General features: G+C 38.9%; 2 protein-coding genes across 4 annotated transcripts; one reads left to right on the forward strand and one right to left on the reverse strand.

The window, feature by feature from the left end:
* Window positions 1–509: 509 nt before the first annotated feature.
* On the forward strand, window positions 510–3,188 carry lyrm1 (LYR motif containing 1). Of its 2 annotated transcripts, none has more exons than XM_053637611.1 (5): window positions 510–576; window positions 1,287–1,454; window positions 2,448–2,508; window positions 2,824–2,855; window positions 2,961–3,188. In XM_053637611.1, the coding sequence occupies exons 2-5, from the start codon at window positions 1,293–1,295 to the stop codon at window positions 3,072–3,074; spliced, it is 369 nt and encodes a 122-aa protein (XP_053493586.1). In that variant the 5' UTR covers window positions 510–576; window positions 1,287–1,292; the 3' UTR covers window positions 3,075–3,188. The 2 variants fall into 2 exon arrangements, with proteins under 2 accessions (XP_053493586.1, XP_053493595.1); XM_053637620.1 differs by lacking the exon at window positions 510–576 and adding an exon at window positions 966–987.
* A 393-nt stretch (window positions 3,189–3,581) lies between these two features.
* Window positions 3,582–26,602, reverse strand: LOC128615424 (NACHT, LRR and PYD domains-containing protein 12-like). 2 transcript variants are annotated; one of them, XM_053637506.1, is made up of 14 exons: window positions 26,515–26,602; window positions 26,168–26,241; window positions 25,719–25,835; window positions 25,500–25,557; window positions 24,799–25,003; window positions 22,822–24,586; window positions 20,760–20,936; window positions 18,439–18,612; window positions 17,606–17,779; window positions 14,304–14,477; window positions 12,840–13,013; window positions 10,708–10,881; window positions 5,445–5,621; window positions 3,582–4,510 (listed from the first exon to the last, which is right to left on the reverse strand). In XM_053637506.1, exons 2-14 carry the CDS (start codon window positions 26,218–26,220, stop codon window positions 4,465–4,467), a joined length of 3,468 nt encoding a protein of 1,155 aa, XP_053493481.1. In that variant the 5' UTR covers window positions 26,221–26,241; window positions 26,515–26,602; the 3' UTR covers window positions 3,582–4,464. The 2 variants fall into 2 exon arrangements, with proteins under 2 accessions (XP_053493481.1, XP_053493473.1); XM_053637498.1 differs by lacking the exon at window positions 26,515–26,602 and having other exon boundaries at window positions 26,168–26,260.
* Between the last annotated feature and the right edge of the window lie 1,354 nt (window positions 26,603–27,956).

A 27,956-nucleotide genomic window follows, 5' to 3' on the forward strand; every position in this document is an offset into this window, starting at 1 on the left:
TGTTACCTGCAATTTCTTTGATTTTAGCCAAGAGGAGAGAAATAAACAATTTCTTTAGGTGTTCATATATGTTGCCTCCTACAGTCTCAGGAGCTCTTTGCACAGCCGAAGAACGAGTTTCATTCTAAACATGCTGTTTAAGTGATTCATCACAGGAAAGATGAAACCCTTCAATCTGGTGCCAAGTTAAATTATTGATTGTAGATTGTAATGTTTTTAATGAATGGGCTTTTAAAATACATACTTTTATACATATCTGTACATATTACATTAAAAGCCCTTTAGACTGTTGGAAGTGAAATATAAATAAAGATTTGTTGCAATATAAATAAGGACGTTCGAAGGGGGAAATAAGTGAATTAATTCTCAAAATAAGTTATTATATCGTGTTATAGCTAATCTAAACATATAAATTGTCCAATAATACCTATCCTGCGTATATGTGACGCAGTGAGAGCCGGTGTAAAAGCACTGAGGCTGCGCACTAGCAGCGCATATTCTACAAGCCCGAATACAGTGGAGCAGCATGTTTGACGTCATCAGTTCTGCGACAGTGGAATAAAATTGACAGAAGAGGTAACAGCGGTGCTATTTCTGTTATTGTGATCTTTAACTAAATAAGTTAATTAATTAAAAATTGATTTTGAATAAATAAAATTTCATGAAACTTTTATGCATGTTTTCCTTCTTTAATAAATCGTTATAGGTTGTACCTCATTTATTTATTTATTTATTTATTTATTTACCTTTTTTCCCCCCCTTAGCCCATAATAAATGATAATTTTCTGTAAATGCCAGCAGTGCAGGACAGATTAAACTAAATCACTACAGTGTAAACATAGCACAGATATTTCAGTAACAGGTAAATACAATCCATTGTATTGATTATAGACTTTCCCCCAGTCTAGTATATCATGGCATGATGTCATATTTGTTTATGTTTATAGATAACAGTGAGTCATACAGAGTCAGAAACCACATCAGCAGGTCTGTTTCAGATACTGAACACCTCCACAAAGCAGACTGAGGACACCAACACAGTGTGGGATGAACATTTAGTGCATCATGCTAAACTGGAGGCCATAAGATGGCATTACTTATTAGCTACATTAGCCTCATAAAAGCTTCAATGCAATACTGAGTGCAGTTACTGAGTTAGGGAGCACACACTGTACACAGGAACGAAGAGGGACACCAAGAAAAGTCCATTAGTAACTCAGCTGCTCTGTGTGTGTGTGTGTGTGTGTGTGTGTGTGTGTGTGTGTTTATCTCTCTCCTCTCTGTAGAAGCTGATGGTGATGGCGTTGAGGCGTGTGGAGGTTCTGGCCCTGTACCGACGGGTTCTCCGGATCGCTCGCAGCTGGCAGGCTCAGTCAACCCTCTCACATGATACAGAGACCGAGAGGAAGTACATCACACAGGAGGCACGCTCGCTGTTCAGACAGAACCAACACGTACGTAACTAACACACATGCACACATACACACACAGTCGGAAATTGACTCACTAAATGAGTCAGCTTTTTGATCAAGTTGTAATTAGATAGTAAGCTCTTTAATCAAGTCTGCTCTTTGGTCGAGTCGGCTCTTTGGTTGAGTCGGCTCCTTGGTCGAGTCGGCTCTTTGGTCGAGTCGGCTCTTTGGTCGAGCCTGGTCTCTGATTGCCATTGACTTCTACTTGTTGGTAGATTTGGGTAAGACTGTTACTTTTGCAGTGTCATTTAATCAAAATGTTACCACAGAAACCTCATTTTGACATCTGTTCAGTTCATTAATCATCTTCTGTAAGTACTTTATCCTAGTCAGGGTCACAGTGATATTCAATGTTGCTTTCGTTACATACATCAGATCTTCTCCACAGTTTAATAAAAAATTGGAAATGAGCCGTTAAGGGAGCCGAAAGAGTCGACTCTTACTGGTGAGATGAGCCAAATGATTTGACTCATTTAGACAGAATTTAGTTGAATGGTTGTAATTTCTACATGAAATCACTCAAAAGTACACAGTGAACATTAGATCTGTGCCTCAGACTGTGTATTATTAAACTAACCAGTATGTAGTTAGCAGCATTCTCACTGGCTGTGGTGTATTGTTAAAATATTTTTTTATTAAAACCACACTGCCCTCTGGTGGATCCACAGGGAACCGGCTGGAACTGTCCAGTATTAAAAGTGCTCCATGTTATATTTTATTCATAAGTGAACAAACTACAGCACTAATAGTGTACAAATAAATGATCTGAGATACAGATTGATCATCATGGAATAATGATAATAATAATAATAAACAACTACATTTTAAAGCACTTGGAAGCTCAAAGGGTTCTACAAATGTAGTAAAAAAAAAAAAAAGTAATGTAATATAATTAATGGAAATATTTTGTCAGTTTGAGACAGAGATTAAACTGAATTTAACAATAATGTAATAATCTGTGTGTGTGTGTTTCAGCTGAAAGACCCAGAGTTAATCAGTAAGTGTGTTGCGGAGTGTGAGGCTCGAATAGGGATCGGTGAGTCACACACACTGCTGTTTTTATTAATAATAGTCATTACATAAAACATCCAGTCAAATCCAGGACCGTTTATTAGCAGAACTGATCATATATGAGTAATTAGTCTCACTTTCTTTTTAAAGTTCTGAAGTCGTATAACAGAAATTTGATTTAATTTTATATAAATGAAATGGTCTAAAAAGGTATGAATTCTATCCATCAACCTTCATATTTTTTACTGACATAAATTAACATAGATTTTTACTTTTAAACACTTAAATATATTTAGGAGTGAAGCATTTTTAACCTTCTGTGTGTTTGTGTTTATGAAAGGACTGCATTACAGAAATCCCTATCCCAGACCTGTGAGTTAATCTCTAATATACAACAACAACAATAATGATAATAATAATAATAATAATAATAATAATAATCATAATAATAATAATAATAATCATCTCTCTGTGTAGTCGTATCTTCCTCCGATGGGTTTGGCCACACAGAAAGGCAGAAAGCTTCGAGCACAGCAGCGACTCAGGAAACAAGCCAAGCCTGTATACTTACAGTCCCACGATGAGACATAACACACACACACACTGTCACTGTCTGTAAATTGACTGTGTATATACTGCTATATTGAATAAAAGTGTTTTAAGTGTTGAAATGAAATGACATTTCTGAGTGAATAAAGTCTCTATAAATAATGTTTGTGTCATTTTTGAAAGAAAGTCAGACATCTTGTTCATGTTCAGTCTGTAATATAAAATAATATATAATATAAGAAGAGATAATGTCTCATGTGACCTGTCTCATGTTTACAGAATAGCAGGTTCTTCATCTGGGCAGATTTCCAGCTTCAGGTATTTTTCCTCTGTAATAAAGTAATGTGTGTACAACGATTGTGATGTACTGTATGTCTGACTGTATGAATGTTCCTCCTCTGCAGTGTAAACAGCACCAAATCTACTGGTGATACTGTCATCAGTTATATACAGTGGTGCTCGAAAGTTTGTGAGAATTTTCTATATTTCTTTATAAATATGACCTAAAACACCATCTGATTTTCAGCAGTCCTAAAAGTATATAAAGAGAACCAAAGGAAACAAAAATATTATACATTATTCATTTATTTGTTGAGAAAAAAGATCAAATATTACATATCTATAAAGATAGTACATCTTATAACATATAAGATAGTACAAGACAAATGTGTTTTAATCACAACATGAACATAAATGGATGAAGTGTGTGTTTGATTTAATTACACACTATACTGGAGATACAACAAGAGTTTATTTATTGCTGATAAACAAATGTAATAGTAGAAGTTTCATTACTGTTCAGTTTGTGTATTTAAGCTACATTATACTGGATTACTCATAAACAATCTAATATGTAGGTTTACTTTATTTATCTCAACTGCTTCATATTTACAGTCCTGACATTTCATCATCTAATGAACCACAACAAAGCATTGTACAAGCAAAATCTTACCCATTATCATTATCCTTTTAAAATAGTAATAGTCACATACACTCACCGTCCACTTTAATAGGAACACCTGTACACCTGCTCATTTATGCAATTATCCAATCAGCCAAATACACACAACAGTCGCTATACAGAATGGTGAAAAAAAACCATCCTGTGAGCGGGTGTTCAGTGTGAAAATCCCAGGAGATCAGCAGTTTCTGAAATACTCAAACCAACCCATCTGCTACCAACAACCATGCCACGGTTAAAGTCACAGAGATCAGACTTTTCCTCCATTCTGATGTTTGATGTGAACATTAACTGAAGCTCTTGACCTGCATCTGCATGGGTTTATGCATTGTGCTGCTGCCACATGATTGGCTGATTAGATAACTGCATGAATGTGCAGGTGTACAGGTGTTCCTAATAAAGTGGACGGTGAGTGTATGTTCTTCACAACACTTTGTAATGTTTATTTGTGCAGGTTAATGTAATCCATAATCATCTGAGGTTGGGAATTGGAGATCGGAATGAAAATGACCTGAACCTGTAAAGAAGTGGAAAAGAGTAAAATGATCAGATATTCATCAGGTTTATCAGAATCAATTATCAGACTCCTCACAAGAAAAATCAGTGTAAACACTGTGTGTGTGTGTGAGTGAGTGTGTGTTTGTGTGTGTGTGTGAGTGCGTGTGTGTGTGTGTGCGTGAGAGTGAGTGTGTGTGTAGAACCAAGGCAAGCTGATTTGAAGGATTTGAATGATACAAACAGTAAAAGTAAATAATAAAAATCCTGATGGAAATATTTCAGAAAGGATATTAAACTGATTCCTTCAGCTGAGAATCACTTGCTGCTGTTGAGGTCGGCCCACATGACTAGCCTAAAGTTTGGCGTGAGATTGCTATGGACGGTGCCACATGGACAACCTAAAGCTGACTGTGGATGTTCTCACTTGGACATCCTAATGATTAGACTTACTAAAGACAGTTTACACTCAGCTCTCATTCATCATACAGTGGAGAACTTCACTTTGATACGATAGACTTAAAGCTAAAACTCTACTGAAATCAGAACTGCTAGACTCTACAACTATAGAAGAGGAATGATTTATAATCACACTATCCCGTGTCACCCAGAACAGGAAGAGTTCCCTTTTGAGTCTGGTTCCTCTCAAGGGTTCTTCTCCTCATATGGTCTCAGGAAGTGTTTCCTCTCCACTGTCACCTCTGACTTGCTCATTAGGGATTTAAATCTAAAGCTAGATCCGGATTTCTGTAAAGCTGCTTTGTGAAAGTGTCCATGTTAAAAGTTCTATTCAAATAAAATGTCAAAAGTCTGTCTTATCTGTCTAAACACACTAAGTCACATTACATTACTAGTGTCTGTGTGTGTGTGTGTGTGTGTGCGTGTGTGTGTGTGTGCGTGTGTGTGTGTGTGTGTGTGTGTGTGTGTGTGTGTGTGTGTGTGTATCAGTAACTCACTGTAGTGTCTTCAGTTTACAGTGTGGATCCTTCAGTAGATCAGAGAGCAGCTTCTCTCCTGATTCTTCTGGTTTATTGTGGTTCAGATTCAGTTCTCTCAGGTGTGATGAGGTGTTTGACCTCAGAGCTGAAACCAGAGCAGCACAACCTTCACCTGTAATACTGCAGCGTTCCAGCCTGTAGAGACATCAACAATTATAGATCAACCTACACACTAACACACATACACACACATGAACACGCACGCATACAAAACTATTCAACTCCCATTGCAAATCAGGTTTATTGTCAAAATTACAGACTTTCAGCTGTTTGTAATGAACAAATCACACAAAAGCGACTGAAATGGTTCAACACAATAGATACTTCAAGTGGTTTCCCCAAATTCAACTGAAAATGCAACTTATAATGATTTCTCCAGTCTCAAAATTATTCACCCCTGAATAGAATCCCTCACAACAGCACAAATATGTAAAACAGGTGTTGTCTCAAGCACACCTGATATAAACTAATCAAGGGCTTCATTAGCTGCACCAGGTGTGCTTGAGCTGGAACACATGAAATACCTGAACTGGCTTGGAGCAGAAAATTATGAAAAACCTGGGCGGGGCAGAAAAAGGAAGCTATCAACAGCTGCAAGCAGATTTCTGAGAAGGCAGGTTGTGACAAACCCTCGAGTGACTGCAAAAGACCTGCAGCAAGACTTTTTTGTCACAGGCACTGAGGACAATGATCCCAAGCATACCTCAAATTCCACCAAGGCTTGGTTGCAGAAGAAGTCCTGGAAGATTCTACAGGGACATCACAGTCACTTGACTTGAATCCCATAGAAGATCTCTGGTGGGATTTGAAGAAGGCGGTTGCAGCACACAAACCTAAGAATATTACTGAACTGGAGGCCATTGTTGGAGGAACGGGAGAAGATTCCTCAGGAACGCTGCCTGAAGCTCTGCATCTCCTATGCAGCAGGTCATAACAGCAAAAGGTGCTTAACTAAGTACTAAAGATGCTCGCCCTGAAGGGGTTGAATAATTTCTGAAGAAGTCAATATAAGTTGCATTTTCAGTTGAATTTGGGGAAACCACTTAAAGCGTTTGTTGTGTTGAACTATTTCAATTACTCTTGTTTGATTTGTTCATCGCAAACAGCTTAAAGTCGGCAAATTTTTACAATAAACCTGATTTGCACTGGGGGGTGAATAATTTTCATTGCAGCTGCACATGTTTACTACTGTTCCAAATATTCTATATCTTGCTTAAAAACAAAATATATTGTGTTCAGTGGAAAAAAAGATTTTGTTTTATACCCAGTCATTTAAAAATAATACATTTAGAGCTCTAATTGTAATACCACAATACTGTGAAGCAGTGATATATTTACTTAAGGTTATCATACCGTCAAAATCTCATACCGGCCCATGCCTAAGTGACAATAAAATAAACACAGTGTGTGTGTGATGATCTGACCTCAGTGTCTCCAGTGTACAGTGTGGATTCTCCAGTCCAGCAGAGAGCAGCTTCACTCCTGAATCCTGCAGGTTATTGTGACTCAGGTCCAGTTCTCTCAGTCTGGAGGAGTTTGATCTGAGAACTGAGGACAGAACTCTACAGCTTTCCTCTGTGAGCATACACTCACGCAGCCTGGGAGAGAAATGATATATCAGAACAGTGGTGTGCGTGTGTACACACCTTACACACACATACAGACAGATATCACATGTCTACATGTTCGTAAGAAAGATAAGAGGAAGAAGGTAATAATCCAGTCTGAAGCAGCAGGTAATTTTATTTATAGCACAGACTTTTATTCAGTGTGTTTTAGCAGCTTTGGGTGTTACGTTATACAATGTATTTCTGTTTGCTCTATGTGCTATTTGTGTGTCTATGTCGGTGGTGGGATGGGTTTCTTTTGTTTCCTCCCCCTTCTCTAGGCCCCGCCTACTGCATGCGTATGTTCCGGTTTGCTACTCGATGATCATGTCTTGTCCACGCCTGCTCCGCCTTGTGAGACAGGATTGGTTGCCTGCACGTTTCCAGAAGTGTACTTAAGCCTCGTCAGTCTCCATCCCAGGGCAGATCAGTGCCATTGCGTTGTGTATAGAGAGAAGTGCTTTTCGCCTGTGTATGACTATTTGCGATCTGACACTCCCTTATTTATACAGTTTTCTAAACCCAAACATCAATATGTTTAGACATAGCTTTCCCAGAATACCATTACGTACGTGAATCAAAAATTTTGAGAAACCTTGTTCCCACTGAGTCTGCTGATCTCATAGACAGTTATCTTGAGGCCTTCACCGTTCCAGGGACAGTTATCTAGTAGGTGTAGCCCAGCTCCAATACCCATATAATATAATGGACCTGTCACATTTTGTCCTTAAAAAATAACCTGTGTCAGTGTCAGTCCTGACTGGTCTACCGTGAGCAGAGGATTCTCCACACCTTCACATGCAATATGAGTAAGTTTCTTACATATTTTGTTCTACATTTTCTGTTTTCTACTGTGGTTTCTTTCATATTTTGTTCTACATTTTCTGTTTATAATGCTTGCAAATAGTTTACCCCCTTTACTATACTCTATACCTTATACTATCCTTATAATATCCTTATAATCCTTATACTCCTTTTATTATCCGTATAATATTCTGCATTCCTTCCGTGTGTGTGTGGCTGCATAGGCCTCTGTGTGTGTGTGTGTCTGCATTCCTCTGTGTGTGTGTGTGTGTGTGTGTGTGTGTGTGTGTGTGTGTGTCTGCACGTGCCTCTCTGTCTGTACTCCCCAGTTCCTAGATTTCATTGTGAATAATGAATTAATCTTAAAGTTATTCTTAATCTTTAAGTATGAGTCCAACTTATCAATATCACCACCTAATACATTTCATTCTCTTCTATGTGTCCTAGGTGCCCGTCACTTTTCCTTATCTCCTTTACCGGAGGGGCTGGATTTGGATCTGAACACTCGCTATCAGCTTGCGCATCTCACTGCGGACATCACTATGCTACTCGAGGTTCTTCGCACCCCCTCTGGAGATGCGGGGTTCCCCCCACCTCTCAAATATAGAATCCAGTGAATTCCCAGTAAAGTTACTTACTACTTATCCTTGGTCTCCCTCATGTTTATTTCTTGTGTTTTTCATATACAATACAACAATTCTTTTTTTCAGATCCTCATTGAGTTCTTTGCCATGAGGTGCCATGTTGAACTTCCAGTGACCAGTATGAGGGAGTGTGAGAGCGATGACACCAAATTTAACACACCAGCTCCCCATTCACACCTGAGACCTTGTAACACTAGCAAGTCACATGACACCGGGGAGGGAAAACGGCTAATTGGCCCAATTTGGACATTTTCACTTAGGGGTGTACTCACTTTTGTTGCCAGCGGTTTAGACATTAATGGCTGTGTGTTGAGTTATTTTGAGGGGACAGCAAATTTACACTGTTACACAAGCTGTACACTCACTACTTTACATTGTAGCAAAGTGTCATTTCTTCAGTGTTGTCACATGAAAAGATATCATCAAATATTTACAAAAATGTGAGGGGTGTACTCACTTTTGTGAGATACTATATATATATATATATTTATATATATATATATATATTCGTTTGGAGAATAAAAACAAAGTAAACGCAATTTTGGTCACGCCAACCCTTTTTTTTTTTTTTATTTTATTGTATGTTGCGGCCCGACCTAGACCGGGTTTGTAACATGGGGAAAGTGTTTTTGGAGAACATTTACACTCGGACCCACAGTTCAACACCAAATTTTCCCCCAATTACAATGTTACATTTTTAAAATGTTAAATGGTAAAAAATGTTATATAATATATAATATTGTGTCTATGGGGCACAAATGTAAAAAGTTGATTATTCTTTTCTCTCTGACTTTTTTTGAATAATCGAGGCCATTCTGTTACATTTAAGTACTGACTCATGTCAAATAACAGTTTTCAGTTTCAGTGTCAATTTAAATATAAATATTAAATGAAATGGTTAAATGTTATAGAATATATTACTAAAGCACAATCTAATAATCAATATGAGATATCAAGCATGATCAATATGTGTAATCAATACTTAGAAGCATAATCTAAAGCCGTAAATTAGACTACATTCTAGGTGTGTACTGAGTTAGAAGAGACTTGTGTTTTTCTGTATCTCTGCACAGCAGTAAATCAGCATTTGGACATTTTTCTGTACGGCCAAAACCGTTCTAGTTAAGGCAACACTGAGGCTTGGACAACACCATACTTTTGAGTATCGAGCTGGGATGAAAGCCAGAAAGTCATTAAGGTAGAAAGTGAAACTTTGTACAGAGTAAAAATTCTGTCCTCATAAAACCTTTTTAAAAAAAAAAATAAATAAAAATAAAAAAATCAACTAACTGCACATGCAGCACAAATCTAAGATCTCATATAGACATAAATAATTAATTGTGGGGAAGGAGATTGGTTTGTTTTTAGGTAGGAAGGGTTAAACCCCACCTAGAGATGAGCTCGTTACAATTAGTATATGAATGAGAGATTAATTTCATTAACATTTAACTGTCATATCACAGCAAACCAGTGACTACATTTCCCATCCTGCACTGCGGCCTGCAAACATGGTCGCCATGGACCACAATTCCCAGAACACTCACTTTTATTCTAATCACGCACACCTGCATCCAATCTCACATTAGTCTTTGTGAAGTATTGAGTGTATTCACCATGCCAAGCCTTTGTTCAACGTGTTCTGGTTCATGGTTTTTGATTTTGCTTCTAGTTTCTCATTTTGTGTGTTGCCTTGCCTAGTTTATGTCCGTTTGCCGATTGCCTGACCTTCTGCCTGTTTTTGGACCATGCTTTTGATTCATGATTTGGATTTGTCTGCCTGCTTCTCTTTAATAAAGCTTTTATCTGCATTTGCATCCATCCTCAACTCCATTACATGAGATTAACATTGATATTTACTATTTAGTTTTAACATTTATAGTTAAGCTTTATATTTAATATTTTAGATTATATATTTAGATTCAACATTTAAATTTATATTTAACATTTACACTGAAATGTATTTGATACGAGTCTCTATCTAAATGTAACAGAACGTTCTCAAATGTTCAAAAAAGTCAGACAGAAAAGAATATTTTTACATTTGTCTCCCCATATCTGTCAGCCCTTTGATATACATCAGACTTGTTGATTTACATTTTAATATTATTAGGTTTATACTATAATAGTGACAATAAAATAAACACAGTGTGAAAGTGATGATCTGACCTCAGTATCTCCAGTGTACAGTGTGGATTCTCCAGTCCAGCAGAGAGCAGCGTCACTCCTGAATCCTGCAGTTTATTGTCCCTCAGGTCCAGTTCTCTCAGTCTGGAGGAGTTTGATCTGAGAACTGAGGACAGAACTCTACAGCTTTCCTCTGTGAGATCACACCGACACAGCCTGGGAGAGAAATGATGATATATCAGAACACTGACACGTGTGTGTGAGTCTGTGTGTGTGTGTGTGTGTGTGTGTGTGTGAGAGTGTGTGTGTGTGTGTGTGTGTGTGTGTGTGTGTGTGTGCGCCTTACACACACATACAGACAGATATCACAGGTCTACATGTTCGTAAGAAAGATAAGAGGAAGAAGGTAATAATCCAGTCTGAAGCAGCAGGTATCTTTATTTATAGCACAGACTTTTATTCAGTGTGTTTTAGCAGCTTTGGGGAAAGTGTTTTTGGAGAACATTTACACTCGGACCCACAGTTCAATACCAATTTTTCCCCCCAATTAAAATTTTACATTTTTAAAATGTTAAAATGGTAAACAAAATGTTATATAATATTGTGTCTATGGGGCACAAATGTAAAAAGTTGATTATTCTTTTCTCTCTGACTTTTTTTTGAATAATTGAGGCCATTCTGTTACATTTAAGTAGTGACTCATGTCAATTAACAGTTTTCATTGTCAGTGTCAATTTAAATAAAAAATATAAATGTTAAACCTAAATATTAAATGAAATGGTTAAATTTAAACTTAGTGATAATTAGGACACTAAAGAGACCTTTCTACTGACTGTGAAAAACACCAGAAGAAAGATGTCTAGGGTTCCTGCTCTCCTGCATGAACATGCCATAGACCTGCTGCAGGGAGACATGAGGACTACAGATGTGTTCAGAGCAATAAACTGTAATGTCTGTAATGTAAGACACCTGAGACGTGCTACAGGGAGACAGGAAGGACAGATGATCGTCCTCGCAGTGGAAAATTACATGTAAGCATGTGTCCCCCAGACGTGATGGAGAACTTGCAGATGTCTTGGTGGAAGAGTGGAGGAACATCTCACAGCAAGAACTGACCAATCTGGTGCAGTCCATGAGGATGAGATGCACTGCAGTACTTAAAGCAGCTGGAGAACATCAGATACTGACTGTTCCTTCTGATATCGGCCTCCACTTTATTCAGGGACTCATTATTCCATTTCTGTTCCTCAAACATCTGTGAAACTTCTTCAGTTTATCTCAGTTGTTGAATGTTTTTATGTTAATACAAATATTTACACGTTAAGAAATTTGCTGGAAATAAAAGCAGTTGAATGTGAGAGGACGTTTATATATTTATCTATCTGTGCTAGTGCTACACGTGATTCAAGTGGTGTAAATCCCCATCACTTGAGAAGGTGACTCAGATCTACAACTATACTGTGGTGGACACTACAATGATCCTGAACAGCTGTTCATTTATGTTTTACTGCAACTATTGATTCAGGATGTTTATTTGGGACCATGATGTCATCACAAAACAGGAAATCCTGAAATTAGTCTCTGCTATGAAATTACAGACATACAGAAATACAGAAGTAGGTCAATGTAAAAGTAGCAGCTGTAGCAGTAGCTAGTCAGGTAGGCAGTGTAGCTACCGCTAATGTGCTGTGTACCTACTTTTCTACATCTGTACATCTGTAATTTCATAACAGAGAGGATTTTCAGGTCCCAAATAAGTATCCTGAACCCAAACAAAAAACCCTGCCACCTGTGGACTTGCTCTTTACACCGACTGCCTTGTTCCAAACCCAACACAGTATAGTGTAAACCTGGCAACCCTACTGCACCATGATCTCCCAATGAAGCACACTCTGAGACACGGGGACAATTAGCATAATATTTATATTAAACAATTATCTTTATATTGAACATTTACACTGAAATGTATTTGATACGAGTCTCTATCTAAACATAACCAAACGGCCTCAAATGTTCAAAAAAGTCAGAGAGAAAAGAATATTTTTACATTTGTCTCCCCATATCTGTCAGCCCCTTGATATACATCAGACTTGTTGATCTACATTTTAATATTATTAGGTTTACACTATAATAGTGACAATAAAATAAACACAGTGTGAAAGTGATGATCTGACCTCAGTATCTCCAGTGTACAGTGTGGATTCTCCAGTCCAGCAGAGAGCAGCGTCACTCCTGAATCCTGCAGGTTATTGTGACTCAGGTCCAGTTCTCTCAGTCTGGAGGAGTTTGATCTGAGAACTGAGGACAGAACTCTACAGCTTTCCTCTGTGAGATCACACCCACACAGCCTGGGAGAGAAATGATGATATATCAGAACACTGACACGTGTGTGAGTGTGAGTGTGTGTGTGTGTGCCTTACACACACATACAGACATATCACATGTCTACATGTTCGTAAGAAAGATAAGAGGAAGAAGGTAATAATCCAGTCTGAAGCAGCAGGTATCTTTATTTATAGCACAGACTTTTATTCAGTGTGTTTTAGCAGCTTTGGGGAAAGTGTTTTTGGAGAACATTTACACTCGGACCCACAGTTCAATACCAATTTTTCCCCCCAATTAAAATTTTACATTTTTAAAATGTTAAATGGTAAACAAAATGTTATATAATATTGTGTCTATGGGGCACAAATGTAAAAAGTTGATTATTCTTTTCTCTCTGACTTTTTTTGAATAATTGAGGCCGTTCTGTTACATTTAAGTAGTGACTCATGTCAATTAACAGTTTTCAGTTTCAGTGTCAATTTAAATATAAATATAAATGTTAAACCTAAATATTAAATGAAATGGTTAAATTTAAACTTCGTGATAATTAGGACACTAAAGAGACCTTTCTACTGACTGTGAAAAACACCAGAAGAAAGATGTCTAGGGTTCCTGCTCTCCTGCATGAACATGCCATAGACCTGCTGCAGGGAGACATGAGGACTGCAGATGTGTTCAGAGCAATAAACTGTAATGTCTGTAATGTAAGACACCTGAGACGGTGCTACAGGGAGACAGGAAGGACAGGTGATCGTCCTCGCAGTGGAAAATTACATGTAACATGTGTCCCCCAGACGTGATGGAGAACTTGCAGATGCCTTGGTGGAAGAGTGTACTTTTCTACATCTGTACATCTGTAATTTCATAACAGAGAGGATTTTCAGGTCCCAAGTAAGTATCCTGAACCCAAACAAAAAAACCCTGCCACCTGTGGACTTGCTCTTTACACCGACTGCCTTGTGGTAAACCCAACAGAGTATAGTGTAAACCTGGCAACCCTACTGCACCATGATCTCCCAATGAAGCACACTCTGAGACACGGGGACAATTAGCATAATATTTATATTAAACAATTATCTTTATATTGAACATTTACACTGAAATGTATTTGATACGAGTCTCTATCTAAACATAACCAAACGGCCTCAAATGTTCAAAAAAGTCAGAGAGAAAAGAATATTTTTACATTTGTCTCCCCATATCTGTCAGCCCCTTGTTATACATCAGACTTGTTGATCTACATTTTAATATTATTAGGTTTACACTATAATAGTGACAATAAAATAAACACAGTGTGAAAGTGATGATCTGACCTCAGTATCTCCAGTGTACAGTGTGGATTCTCCAGTTCAGCAGAGAGCAGCTTCACTCCTGAATCCTGCAGTTCATTAATACTCAGGTCCAGTTCTCTCAGTCTGGAGGAGTTTGATCTGAGAACTGAGGACAGAACTCTACAGCTTTCCTCTGTGAGATAACACACACGCAGCCTGAGAGAGAAATGATGATCTATCAGAAAAGTGTGTGTGTGTGTATGTATGTGTGTGTTTTCAGTGTTAGTTTTCAGTTCAGTGTAAATAAATTTAAATATAAATCTAAATGTTAAACCTAAATATTAAATGAAATGGTTAAATGTAAATGTTAAATATAAACTTAGTGATAATTAATTAGGGATGTGAATAACAGATTTAAAATCAGCTTGGTTACGCATGTAACCCTGTTCCCTGAGAAGGGGACTCCACGTTTCGTTAGCTGAATGCTGTGGGAAGCGCCCTCACGCATAACCAATATCTAAAGCTAGTGTAAAATCATGCCTATTTATAGGCCTGCCATGATCAGATGACATGGCAATTAAGCGCTCTGCTTAATTAACCGCACTGTCAGCCTCTATTACCTGAAGCGAAGACGCAATTCACAGGCCTGCCCAAGTATGACAAAGCTATACAATGTCTTGTTCCCTTCTCAGGGAACAGGGTTACATGCGTAACCCAGACATTCCCTTTCAAAGAGAACTTTGATGTTACGTTTAGCATAATGATAAGGATAATTATAATGAGTCTTTATTGGTCACATATACATATGCACAATGAAATTATTTTCTTCGCATACCCCAGCTTGTTAGGTAGTTTGGGTCAGAGTGCAGGGTCAGCCATGATACAGCACCCCTTGGAGCAGAGAGGGTTAATGGCCTTGCTCAAGGGCCCAACAGTGGCAGCTTGGCAGTGCTGGGGCTTGAACCCCCGACCTTCCAATCAGTAACCCAGAGCCTTAACCACCAAGCCTCCACTGCCACTAACATACATACAGTAACACTATGGGAACAAGAATACCCACTCCATCTTTCTGAGGCTATGGCCTGTTCAAAAAGAGCTGAGCCCGAGGGTCACTGCAAGACACTTGAGCCCGGGTCGGAATGTACATCCAGGCTGTATAATCGAATGAATGTGTGTGGCGTAGACCACCCTGCCACAGCACACACATCCTGTAAGGATACCCCTTTGGACAAAGCTTTCGAAGAGGTGACCTCCCTAGTGGAATGAGCCCTTATGCCCAGAGGCGTAGCGAGACCGCGCGCCTCATAAGAGATAGAGATTGCTTCCACTATCCAATTAAAGATGCACTGCTTCAACACAGCATCAATTCTACTGTGGCCTCCAAAGCAGAGAGCAGCTGCTCTGACTTATGCCAATGGCCAGAGCTGTGGACCTAAGTACAGAGAGCCCTTACTGGACACAGTTGGTGCAATTTCTCTTGTTCCGGTATGAGGAACGGAGGAGGGCAGAAAGACTGCAACACTACTGGCTGGGAAGCAGATGTAGGCACTTTAGGAACATAATCCGGCCTGGGTACAGGAAGGCCTTGGCTAATCCAGGGGTAAAGTCAAGGCAGGAAGGGGCAACAGAGAGCTTGTAGATCTCCTACTCGCTTGATAGATGTCAGGGCCAGCAGAAGAGCTACCTTCAGAGTCAGAAGCTTCTCAGAGGCTGACTCTAAGGGCTCAAATGCAGCACCTGACAGACTTTCCAGGACTACAGAAAGGTTCCAGGAAGGTATGCATGGCCTGCAGATGGGCCTCAGCCATCTGACACTACGCATAAAAATCAAAGTTAGAGGAGGTTGCCTCACAGAGGCTCTATCAATAGGGGCATGGCTGGCTGAAATGGCAGCGACATAGACCCTGATTGTAGGAGGAGCCAACCCTACTGAGAAACGTCCTTGTAAGAACTCCAGCTATTGCACAGTTTGCTGGGTCTAGCTGACGTTCCTCACACCACGAGACAAAAAGTTGCCACTTGAGCCCATACAATATCATCATGATGGATGCGTTCTGGCATTCAACATGGTCTCTACAACCTCAGTTGTGAGATCAGAATCTATGATCTGGTGCCCCTCAAGGGCCAGAGCCACAGTTTCCATAGTTCCGGCCAAGGGTGATAAATCAGCCCTCAGGCTTGAGACAGTAGATCCCTGAAGATGGGAATCTCTGAAGGATTGCTGTTTAGCAGGGATATTGTCTCTGAGAACCATATTCGAGCTGGCTAATAAGGTGTTACTAACAGCAGACATAGGCAGTCTTGGCGAACTCTCGCTAGAACTTGTGGGAGCAGAGCGATTGGGGGAAAAGCATATGGATATGACCTCTGCCTCATGTGTGCCATGGCATCCAGCCCCAATGGTGTGGGAGAAGTGAGTGCGAACCTCCTTGGAGGCAAACACATTCACTTCCGCTTGGCCAAACCTCTGCCATATGGACTCCACCACTTGTGGATGGAGTCACAAATCCCTGGGCCTCAGCCCCTGCCTCAACAGGATGTCTGCCCCCATATTCCATTTGCACAGAATGTACATTGCACTCAGTGACAAAAACTTTCCCTCTGCCCAGATAAGAATAGGTTGTGCCTGCCTGAACAAGGGGCATGAACATAGTCCACCATAGTGGTTGATATATGAGACCACCACTGTGTTGTCTGTAAACACATGGTAACATCTCAATTGAGGAAGAAAGAATCTCAGTGCTAGAAACACGATCCGCACTTCTAGGCGATTTATATGCCACTCAAGAGGAGGGCCACTCCAGAGACCATGAGCTGGACAGCAGTCTAAGACCGCATCCCATCTCAGGAAGGAGGTGTCCGTCATTACTGTCTTGCAATAAGGAGACACCCCATGAGTTTGACCCAAGGCTACAAACCGGGGACATTTCCACATTCTCAGAGCACGTAGGCATTGCTGCGTGACACTGATTACTCTCAGACTCCTAAATTTTCATTAACATTTAACATTTATACTTACTATTTAGTTTAACATTTATATTTAACATTTATGTTTAGATTTAAGATTTAAATGTTCATATTTAGATTATATATTTTGAGTTAACAATTAGCTTTATATTGAACATTTACACTGAAATGTATTTGATACGAGTCTCTATCTAAATGTAACAGAACGGCCTCAAATGTTCAAAAAAGTCAGAGAAAAGAATATTTTTACATTTGTCTCCCCATATCTGTCAGCCCCTTGATATACATCAGACTTGTTGATCTACATTTTAATATTATTAGGTTTACACTATAATAGTGACAATAAAATAAACACAATGTGAAAGTGATGATCTGACCTCAGTGTCTCCAGTGTACAGTGTGGATTCTCCAGTCCAGCAGAGAGCAGCTTCACTCCTGAATCCTGCAGGTTATTCTCACTCAGGTCCAGTTCTCTCAGTCTGGAGGAGTTTGATCTGAGAACTGAGGACAGAACTCTACAGCTTTCCTCTGTGAGATTACACCCACACAGCCTTGGAGAGAAATGATGATCTATCAGAACACTGACACGTGTGTGTGTGTGTGTGTGTGTGTGTGTGTGTGTGTGTGTGTGTGTGTGTGTGTGTGTGTGTGTGCCTTACACACACACACAGACAGATATCACATGTCTACATGTTCGTAAGAAAGATAAGAGGAAGAAGGTAATAATCCAGTCTGAAGCAGCAGGTATCTTTATTTATAGCACAGACTTTTATTCAGTGTGTTTTAGCAGCTTTGGGGAAAGTGTTTTTGGAGAACATTTACACTCGGACCCACAGTTCAATACCAATTTTCCCCCAATTGCAATGTTACATTTTTAAAATGTTAAATGTTAAAAATGTTACAATATTGTGTCTATGGGGCACAAATGTAAAAAGTTTATTCTTCTTTTCTCTCTGTACTTTTTTTTTTGAACAATTGAGGCCGTTCTGTTACATTTAAGTAGTGACTCATGTCAGATAACAATTTTCAGTGTCAGTGTAAAACAGCACAAATGTTCAAAAAAGTCAGAGCGGAATATTTTACATTTGTCTCCCCATATCTGTCAGCCCCTCGATATACATCAGACTTGTTGATCTACATTTTAATATTATTAGGTTTACACTATAATAGTGACAATAAAATAAACACAATGTGAAAGTGATGATCTGACCTCAGTATCTCCAGTGTACAGTGTGGATTCTCCAGTCCAGCAGAGAGCAGCTTCACTCCTGAATCCTGCAGGTTATTGTGACTCAGGTCCAGTTCTCTCAGTCTGGAGGAGTTTGATCTGAGAACTGAGGACAGAACTCTACAGCTTTCCTCTGTGAGATTACACTCACGCAGACTGGGAGAGAAATGATGATATATCAGTGATATAACACTGATGCCTGAATGTGTGTGTACAGCATTTATCTGTGTATTTACAGTGAGGGGAAATAAGTATTCAGCTCTGTTATTTAATATAATTCCAGTGCATATACTGTATCCACTTATACACAAAATGTCTTAACTTTGTACTTATAAATAGGAACAAATAGTAAGTATTCATTAGATGATAACTGATAGGCAAAAAAGACACCACAAATGAACAGCATTAGTACTTTGCTACAAAGTTGTTGTCGTCAATTACAGCTTTGAGACATCTACAACTCCTGGCAAAAATGATGGAATCACCACACTTAGAGGATGTTCACCTGGGTTTTTACTTCATAGCAAATAAATAAATCACAGATATGACAAAAAAAACCAAACATTTTTGTTTAATATCTGAACATTCGGGCTTCACAAGACATACCTCAAACATTTTTCATTCCATCGATAGAAAATAGGTTTGGTGATGAAGAAGTCATTTTTCAGAATGATAATGCATCTTGCCACAGAGCAGAGAGAGTTCAGGCTTTTCTTCAGGAAAGGCAGGTCAACTCAATCAGCAGACAGTCCAGATCTCAATCCAGTTGAAAATTTATGGTGGAAATTAAAAAAAAATTACAAGGCTCCATCCTGCAAAGCTGATCTGTCAACCGCTATTAGAAAATGTTGGAACTAGCTTGATGAAGAATATTGTTTTTCATTAGTGAAGTTCACACCTCAGAATTCAGGTCGTCATAAAAGCCGAGGCGGAGCAACAAAATACTAACTGTAATTTTGTTTGTTGAGGACTCCACAATTTTTTCTTGTACTTGGACTTGAAAAAAATATGCCAATAATTAAAATTATTTCATTTAACTTGTTTGAGGTATGTCTCACAAAGCTAGTATGTTCAGCTATTAAACAAAAAGGTTGTGTGTCATATCTGTAATTTATTTATTTGCTACGAAGTAAAAAAAAGTGTGGTGACTATCATTTTTGCCAGGGGTTGTACAGTAAGCAATTAGATTAGTGCAGTCATTAATTCCTCCAGGTCACGACAGTCCTGCTGATGGACTTGCAATGTCAAAACCATCCATATCTTTTCAATTGGATTCATGTCAGCAGATTGCCAAGAACTTCTGGAGTTAATTAGGCTGCAAGTTTGTTCCCTTTCAAAGGGAACTCCACATTGCATGAGGTAAACACTGTGGAAAGCGCCCTTGCGCATGACCAGTATCTGAAGCTTGAGTAACATCATGCCTATTTATAGTCCTGCCGTGGGCGCAATCTTTCTGGTGTACTTTCACTTTCTCTCTTCTTATGAATTGCAACCCTCTATTCTCAAATCGTAACAAGGGTCCTTGTGGAGGTAATTTTTGGCTGTAAGTTTGTTTTCTTTATTGGTTTCTAGTTGAAATTTTTATCTTCTATACAGATTCACCATCTTGGCTGGTGAGATTCTGCATATTCACTCAGTTTCTTTCAGTAATTACTTTACTCTGAATAGAGTCGTGGTGGATCTGGAGCCTAATCCAAGGTGTGGGAATGTAACCTGAAGGAGATGCCAGTCCATCACACTGCACCATTCACATACATTCACACACCCATTCACACATAAGGACCATTTACCTTATCAAATCCAACCAGAGAACCTGGAGAAAACCCAGACAGACACAGGGAGACTTGCACAGAAGCTCACGTCTCAACAAGAACTTTTTTTTTTTAAATTGTCAACCATGACTGCCGTTTAGAAATGTCCAGATTAAAGCAGCCATCTAGATGACACTTTTAAATTCTAAGCAAGTGTTGTAATAACAATCTACAGACAGTCCACCATCCTCAGCACCCACACACACACACACAATATAGTAGCTGGCTGTTCTTCCTTCTGTTTATGGATGTGACATAACCAGGCAAATAGGAATAACATCAAACTGCCATTTCCTGTGAAATCCGTCCTGACAGCTCAAACTATAAATCATTATTATTAGCTTATCTTTGAGAATCGCAGTGATGTAAGCAGACAGTATTAAACACTGTTTTATTTTATGTACTTCCGCAATAATTGACTTTTATTCAGTTTTAAACAAAACAAAGTTTGGTACTGGAGCTTAAAAATGTATATTTAAAAAGTGATCTTACTTCAGTATCTCCAGTTTACAGTGTGGACTCTCCAGTCCAGAAGAGAGCAGCTTCAATCCTGAATCCCGCAGGGTATAATTACATTTCAGGTCCAGTTCTCTCAGACTGGAGGAGGGTGAGCTGAGAACTGAGGACAGAGCTCTACAGGCATCCTCTTTGAGAACACACCAAGACAGACTGGGAGAGAAATTATATCAGAACACTTCTTAATCACAAAAATATTTTTGTTTTCTTTAACTTAATACTTAAAATAATTTTAATTAGAATTCTAAAGTTAGCAATTGACATATTTTGTTGATTTTTGAAGTGAAAAGAAATATTCATAACAATGCAACAAAGTTAACATTAAAAAAGGACATTTATCTACAAATGATAAACAGTTGCTTTATATTTAACATATTTAGCAATGCAAATGAGCAAAAGTTTAGATATCCTTCCAGTTGTAAAGTTTCAGAACTTAATTAACTCAATGGTCTTAACTGACCCTAACCCTAGCCCTAGGCAGGTCAAGAATATAATAATTTCAGCGTGTAAGAAATTCTCTGACTGTTCAAACATTCTGCTAACACTCAACAACCACGGGCTCCTCTGATCCACTGAGGATCTCAAAATAAATGTAATTGATGTCAAAAGAAGTTTATAAAAAGATATCCAAAATGTTATTAAGAGATGGCAGATAAGAAGATCTGTGAGCTCCCTGTATGCTACAGAAAGAAACTAAAATAAAACCCACAAATAAGACTAAGGACCTGCGGGAAGAAGAAGCTGAGAAAGGAGTGGTGCTGCACTGATCTACTCTCCAGGGTTGCTCTCTTGAGAATTTCTTCTATAAATATGATCTGCATGGAGGAAGCAGAATGAAACTGTACCTGCAACCTCAAACATGAATGTGTGGTGTGTGTAAAACTATCTAGAGAAGCCAGTGGCATTTGGGAAACATGTTGCTGATGAAGTAAAAATGGAACTGTGTGGCCACAATCACTAAAGGTATGTTTGGAGAAAAAATGAGCAGCATTTGATTGTGCAACTGTTCAGCCTGGGGTGATTAAAAAGACCTAGAAACATTCTGTAAACATTCTCATTTTTAAAAAAAGAGACATATGATGGCACACTGTATAATTTTCTGACAATCGTTGAAGGTGATAATGTGGCACATAGCAGTACAAATATAAAAAGTGGTGGGTTTGAATAAAGGCTGTTATTAACCATTAGAGACTAAGGGTCTCATTTATCAAAGTGTGTACAAATACAAGTTCTAAACTGTGCATAAGAGCGGCCTGTACGCACAAGAATATTTTTATTTATCACGTGTACATACAGCTGTACACAATGGGCGTTGATGAATACCACACATTCTCAACTGATGTGCTCATGCATGGCCATGTTCACCATATACTGTAAACAACTTCCCTTTAAGACCAGGACCAGAGCCAAACGAGTCTATGTCAGGACCGAGACCAGACAACCAGATGTGTTAATTTGATGGTTGTAGTATCTTCCTAACCGGACATGAAATTTCTCTTGAAGTAACTAAAATATCCCATCGACTTTAGTATTATCAATGTGTACAAATAAGAACATAGGACATACATAGGACATGATAAGTATAGCCCATTCTTCTAGCAAGTGCTGCACTATGAGCCTACTTTATATCATTACATTAGGGGTTAGGGAACATGTGTGAGGATATAACAGTTTACTCGTTTAGAAAAAAAAAACAACCTTTAAACGAAAATATAACAAAAAAGACAGAGACCATTGGTGTGTGGTCTCAAGACTGGTCTTGATTACTACAACACTAGTGTTTCACAATGTTAATAAGTTAGTACAAACTTAATTTCCCTCATAATATTAGGTATTTCATTCCTCAAAGCAAAGACAATTTATTTTTAAAATTAGGGGGAAATTTGCTGCTTATATAAAGTTGTTCTCCTTCATTCTCCTTACATACAGAATGATAGTGAGATAATTAGAGTAATTATTGATGAGCTTTATTCTAATCATCGTAGTATCATTTGTTTCAGTAAAATCTGTAATACATTTATGAATAAAAATTACTCACTCTGCCTTTCTTGCTGCTTTCAACACTGGCATCATCCCCAGAACACATTCATCTGATATTTGATAATTCCTCAAAACAAACACATCCAGATCCTCTTCTGAGGTCAGCAACACAAACACCAGAGCTGACCACTGAGCAGGAGAGAGTCTGTCTTCACTGAGACACCAGTCACCTCTTCTGTTCAGGTAATGTTGGACTTCCTGGACTAGAGAATGATCATTCAGTTCATTCAGACAGTGGAACAGATTGATGGATTTCTCTGGAGATGGATTCTCCCTGATCATCTTCTTGATGTACTTGACTGTTTCCTGTTTGCTGTGAGAGCTGCTTCCTGTCTGGGGCAGTAGGTCTCGTAAGAGAGTCTGATTGGACTCCAGTGAGAGACCCAGAAGGAAGCGGAGGAACAGGTCCAGGTGTCCATTCTCACTCTGTAAGGCCTTGTCCACTGCACTCTTCAGGAAATCAGACATGTTTGACTTGGTGAAAAGATCAGACCAGGTTTGTTGTTTTGCAATCTTTTTGTTGATGAAGGAGAGAAATGCGTATAAAGCAGCCAGAAACTCCTGAACACTCAGATGTACAAAGCTGAACACCTTCCCCAGGTGAAGACCAAACTCCTCTCTGAAGATTTGGGTACACACTCCTGAGTACACTGACACTTCTCTCACATCAATGCCACACTCTCTCAGGTCTTCCTCATAGAAGATCAGGTTTCCTTTCTCCAGCTGTTGGAAAGCCAGTTTTCCCAGTGCCAGGATACTCTCTCTGGTCTGCTGAGGATCAGGGTCACATTTCTGATGGTACTTTTGGTCCTTGTGTTTGATCTGAAAGATCAGGAAGTGTGTGAACATTTGAGTCAGAGTCTTGGGGATCTCTCCACTCTCTGCTTCACCCAACATTCTCTCTAGAACAGTGGCTGAGATCCAGCAGAAGACTGGGATGTGGCACATGATGTAGAGGCTTCTTGAAGACTTCATGTGTGAGATGATTTTATTGGCCAGGCTCTGATCACTGATCCTCTTCCTGAAGTACTCCTCTTTCTGAGGATCACTGAACCCTCGTACCTCTGTTACCTGGTCTACACACTCAGGAGGGATCTGATTGGCTGCTCCTGGTCGAGAGGTTATCCAGAGGAGAGCAGAGGGAAGCAGATTCCCCTTGATGAGGTTCGTCAGCAGCACATCCACTGAGGCTGACTCTGTCACATCACACAATCTCTCATTCTTCTGGAAATTTAGAGGAAGTCGACACTCATCCAGACCATCAAAGATGAACAGGACTTTGTTGATCTCACAGTCTATTAATCGTAATTCTTTTATTTCAGGGAAAAAGTGATGAAGAAGCTCCATCAGACTGAGATGTTTCTGCTTCATCAGATTCAGCTCTCTAAAGGGAAGTGGAAACATGAAGGTGACGTCCTGATTTGCTTTTCCTTCAGTCCAGTCCAGAATGAACTTCTGCACAGAGACTGTTTTTCCAATTCCAGCAACTCCTTTAGTCAGCACTCTTCTGATGGACTTGTCTTTAAAGAGATCATTACATTTGATGGGTGTCTCCTGTGTTGCTGGTCTCCTGGACGCTGTCTCAATCTGTCTCACCTCATGTTCATTATTGACGTCTCCACTCCAACCCTCTGTGATGTAGAGATCTGTGTAGATCTCATTCAGAAGTGCTGAACTTCCAGGCTGTGAGATTCCTTCATTAATTCTTTTACATTTCTCTCTCAGTCTGGATTTGAGTTCTCGCTGGTGCACAGAGACGAGTTCTGATAAAAAGAAGAATAAAATGTACACTCTATGATCATCTCTGTTGACTGTTGATATTTTCATAGCTGTGTATCATATGTAATGTCAGTACTGATCTGTTATTATATTGTGTTGATAAAAGCACATCATTATGATGAGATGTGTTTAATAAATTTCGAGCAGTTTCCTTCCTCTAAAGTTAAAGTGATGTTATAACCCCATGAGCTCTTACTGTTCTGCAGTGTGTTAGCGAGATCTGTGTGGTTCATGTTCTTCAGGAAGTGCAGTGTGATCTTCAGCACTCCCTCTCTGACACTGCTCTGATCCTCCTCCTCCTCCACCTCCCTCTCAGAGCATGCTGGGTAATCTGGACTCAGGAGCTTCTTAAATCTCTTCAGCTCATTCTTTATCAGACTGATGACTTTGTGCTCCAGCTCCTGATTAGAAACAGGAAGAAAAAAATACAAAAACTCTATAATGTCACACGAGTGTGTGTTTATTACCGAATATAAAACTACATTTTGTCTGATTAATCATAAAGATTCTACACGCAGATGTAATAAATAAAAGTTCTGCACCAAATACAGCTTTGGGATTAGAATAGTGTATTCCAGGCCGATTCAATAGGTGGCATCCAGACAAACTGGTTTCAGCTGAGGATGTAGACGAGTAAATAAATGAAGGTGAGTGATTGAACATTTCTGTGTGTTTGAAACCAATGAGGAAAACACAATACACTCGTGTTCTCTCTTAGTGTTGCTCAGTATTTTGTTCTGTCACATTGCAGTGAGAGTGGAATAGGTGTAATGATTACTCACATCTCTGCAGCACACAGAGATATTCATTACACTGCTGGGATTAGTACACACACACACACACACACACACACACACACACACACACACACACACACACACACACTCACACACACACCTTGAATACGTCCTCCAAATGACTTTTCTCAGTGAATTTTGATTTATTCTTCTGCGGTCTATGAACAAACAAAACAGGTGTTAAAAGTTGAACAAGGACTATAAATCATATTCATAACTACAAACACAAACCAGTGAATACACAGATATTTGAGAGATGTTTGATTATGTGAGAGTGTGAGTGATAAAACACTGCACTCATACATTACACTGTACTCACCTCAGATCAGTAGCACAGTCTGTGTCTCTGAAGTGTATTGGACGACCCATTGACCCGTCACTCTTCATGGACACACCGCTGGGTTCAGGTGAGTCTGATCTCTTACCCTGAATCAGACTAAACACACACAACCACGGCATCATTATTACTGTTCTGTAGCAATACTGAATAATGAACCTGTAGTTAAAATCTGATGATATTCCTTATTAACACTGATACGATTCTTTACCCTTCATACTTTATCCAGCTACAGGGACTTGGGGTTAGACGTGTTGCTCAGTAGCTTAATGTCACTAATCATCAGCTGGTTTTGAACATCTCGAGACAAAGCTGCTGAATTAAACTATTCACTAATCACTTTTCACAGATACACATCAGAGTCTGATCTGTTTAGTGTTGGTGAATGTGAGAACATTTCTGTTTTTCACCGAGTCACACCCTTCACTCACCTCTCATCTTTCTTTCTGTCCTGTTCCATAGACACACTCATTTTGGAGGTCATGTCTCTTCCTATAGATTACACCTGTCAACCCACACACACACACACACACACACACACACACACACACACACACACACACACAGTAACAGTGATTTGGTGGTTTATTGTCTTACTCCAGTCCAACATGTGTGTGTTAAATCTAACTCTGTATCATCACACGGTTCACTTACAGTAAAATCAAGTCCTACAGTAAACTGTGTAAGTTACAACTTCAGTAAAAATCAACTGAACTGTTCTTCATCTAGTGTAGATTCATAACATTCACATATTATAGCTTTAGATTTAGATACTTACTGTGTTCTTCTCCTGAGAACCTTTTACAGTCCAATCGTCACTAAGTGGAGTTTCACTTTTACTTAAACTGGAACTGGTTTAATTCACAGAGAAGAACCTGAAGGAGGTGGAGTCAAGGAACACACACACACACACACACACACACACACACACACACACACACACACACAAACAGATAAAATCTATTCACGCATACCAACTGTACACCTGTATTAACATTATAGATCAGGGTTCTTCAGATCTGGCCCTCGAGTCCACTGTGCTGCAGAGTTTAGCTCCAACCCTAATCAAACACACCTGAACAACCTAACCAAGGTCTTCAGGATTACTAGAAAATTACAGGCAGGTGAGTTTGGAGGTTGGAGCTAAACTGTAGATGTGAAGAACCCTGTGATAGATCATGGTTCACTGTTGCTGATATCAAATGTAGTAACATTTTAGACCTCATTGACAAGCATAAGTTACTGTATGTCATCATAACCATAATTACCGTAAAATACTGTTCATTTTTATTATTTGTTATGTTTATATTACATCTGATCATTTCTCAAAACGCATGAATAAAGTATGATTTTCCCCAGATTTCTACTAGCCCTAGCTCTGTAACCAGTGGAATCTCAAACTAAAATTTTTTACAGCAGAATGCTACTATAGAGGACGTATTTGTGTGAAAATTTCAGCTTTGTATCTGGTCCCCCACGAGAGATATATAACCCCGAAATTGAGGGGAATTTAAATTAAAAAAAAAAAAAAAAAAAAATTGCACTCTCTCTTCCCCATAAAAAAAAAGAGAAGTCTCAAACCTGAAATGTTCTGCATGCACACTATACTTACCCAGATACCCCCTAAAAATTAGAACTGAGACTTGAACCCTTCCCGTTATAAATTGACCCTAAAAGTGGAACTGTGAGCAATCTTGAGAATTACATTAGGACTTAAGTTCTAAATCGAAGGAACAAGAATGTGCGAAATCTTTATATATGTACATGTACCTTATAATGTGTTCTAGAGATCAGTTTTTGATTCAAGGAGCTAGAACCATCCTGAACTGAGATATTGAGGTTTCCGTAAACAGCTGAATAACCAAAATGACTGATGCACTGAAATCAGTAATTACTCTCAGTTCTGCTGATTTGATTGACAATAAGTGGGATAGAAGCTCCAAGTAAACAGTTTATCTGCTATTACATATTATTATACCACCATGGAAAATGTATACGCATGGTCAGTAGTAACAAATCCCATTCAATACATAGAAATGTGCATACACTGTTTATACACAAAACTCTGTATATACATCTTGATAAATGAGACTAATAAATGGGCATAATATACAGTATCTCACAAAAGTGAGTACACCCCTCACATTTTTGTAAATATGTAAAGTAGTGAGTGTACAGCTTGTGTAACAGTGTAAATTTGCTGTCCCCTCAAAATAACTC

The sequence above is a fragment of the Ictalurus furcatus genome, chromosome 1 (genome assembly GCF_023375685.1).
Source record: "Ictalurus furcatus strain D&B chromosome 1, Billie_1.0, whole genome shotgun sequence".
In the NCBI taxonomy this organism is placed as follows: Eukaryota; Metazoa; Chordata; class Actinopteri; order Siluriformes; family Ictaluridae; genus Ictalurus; species Ictalurus furcatus.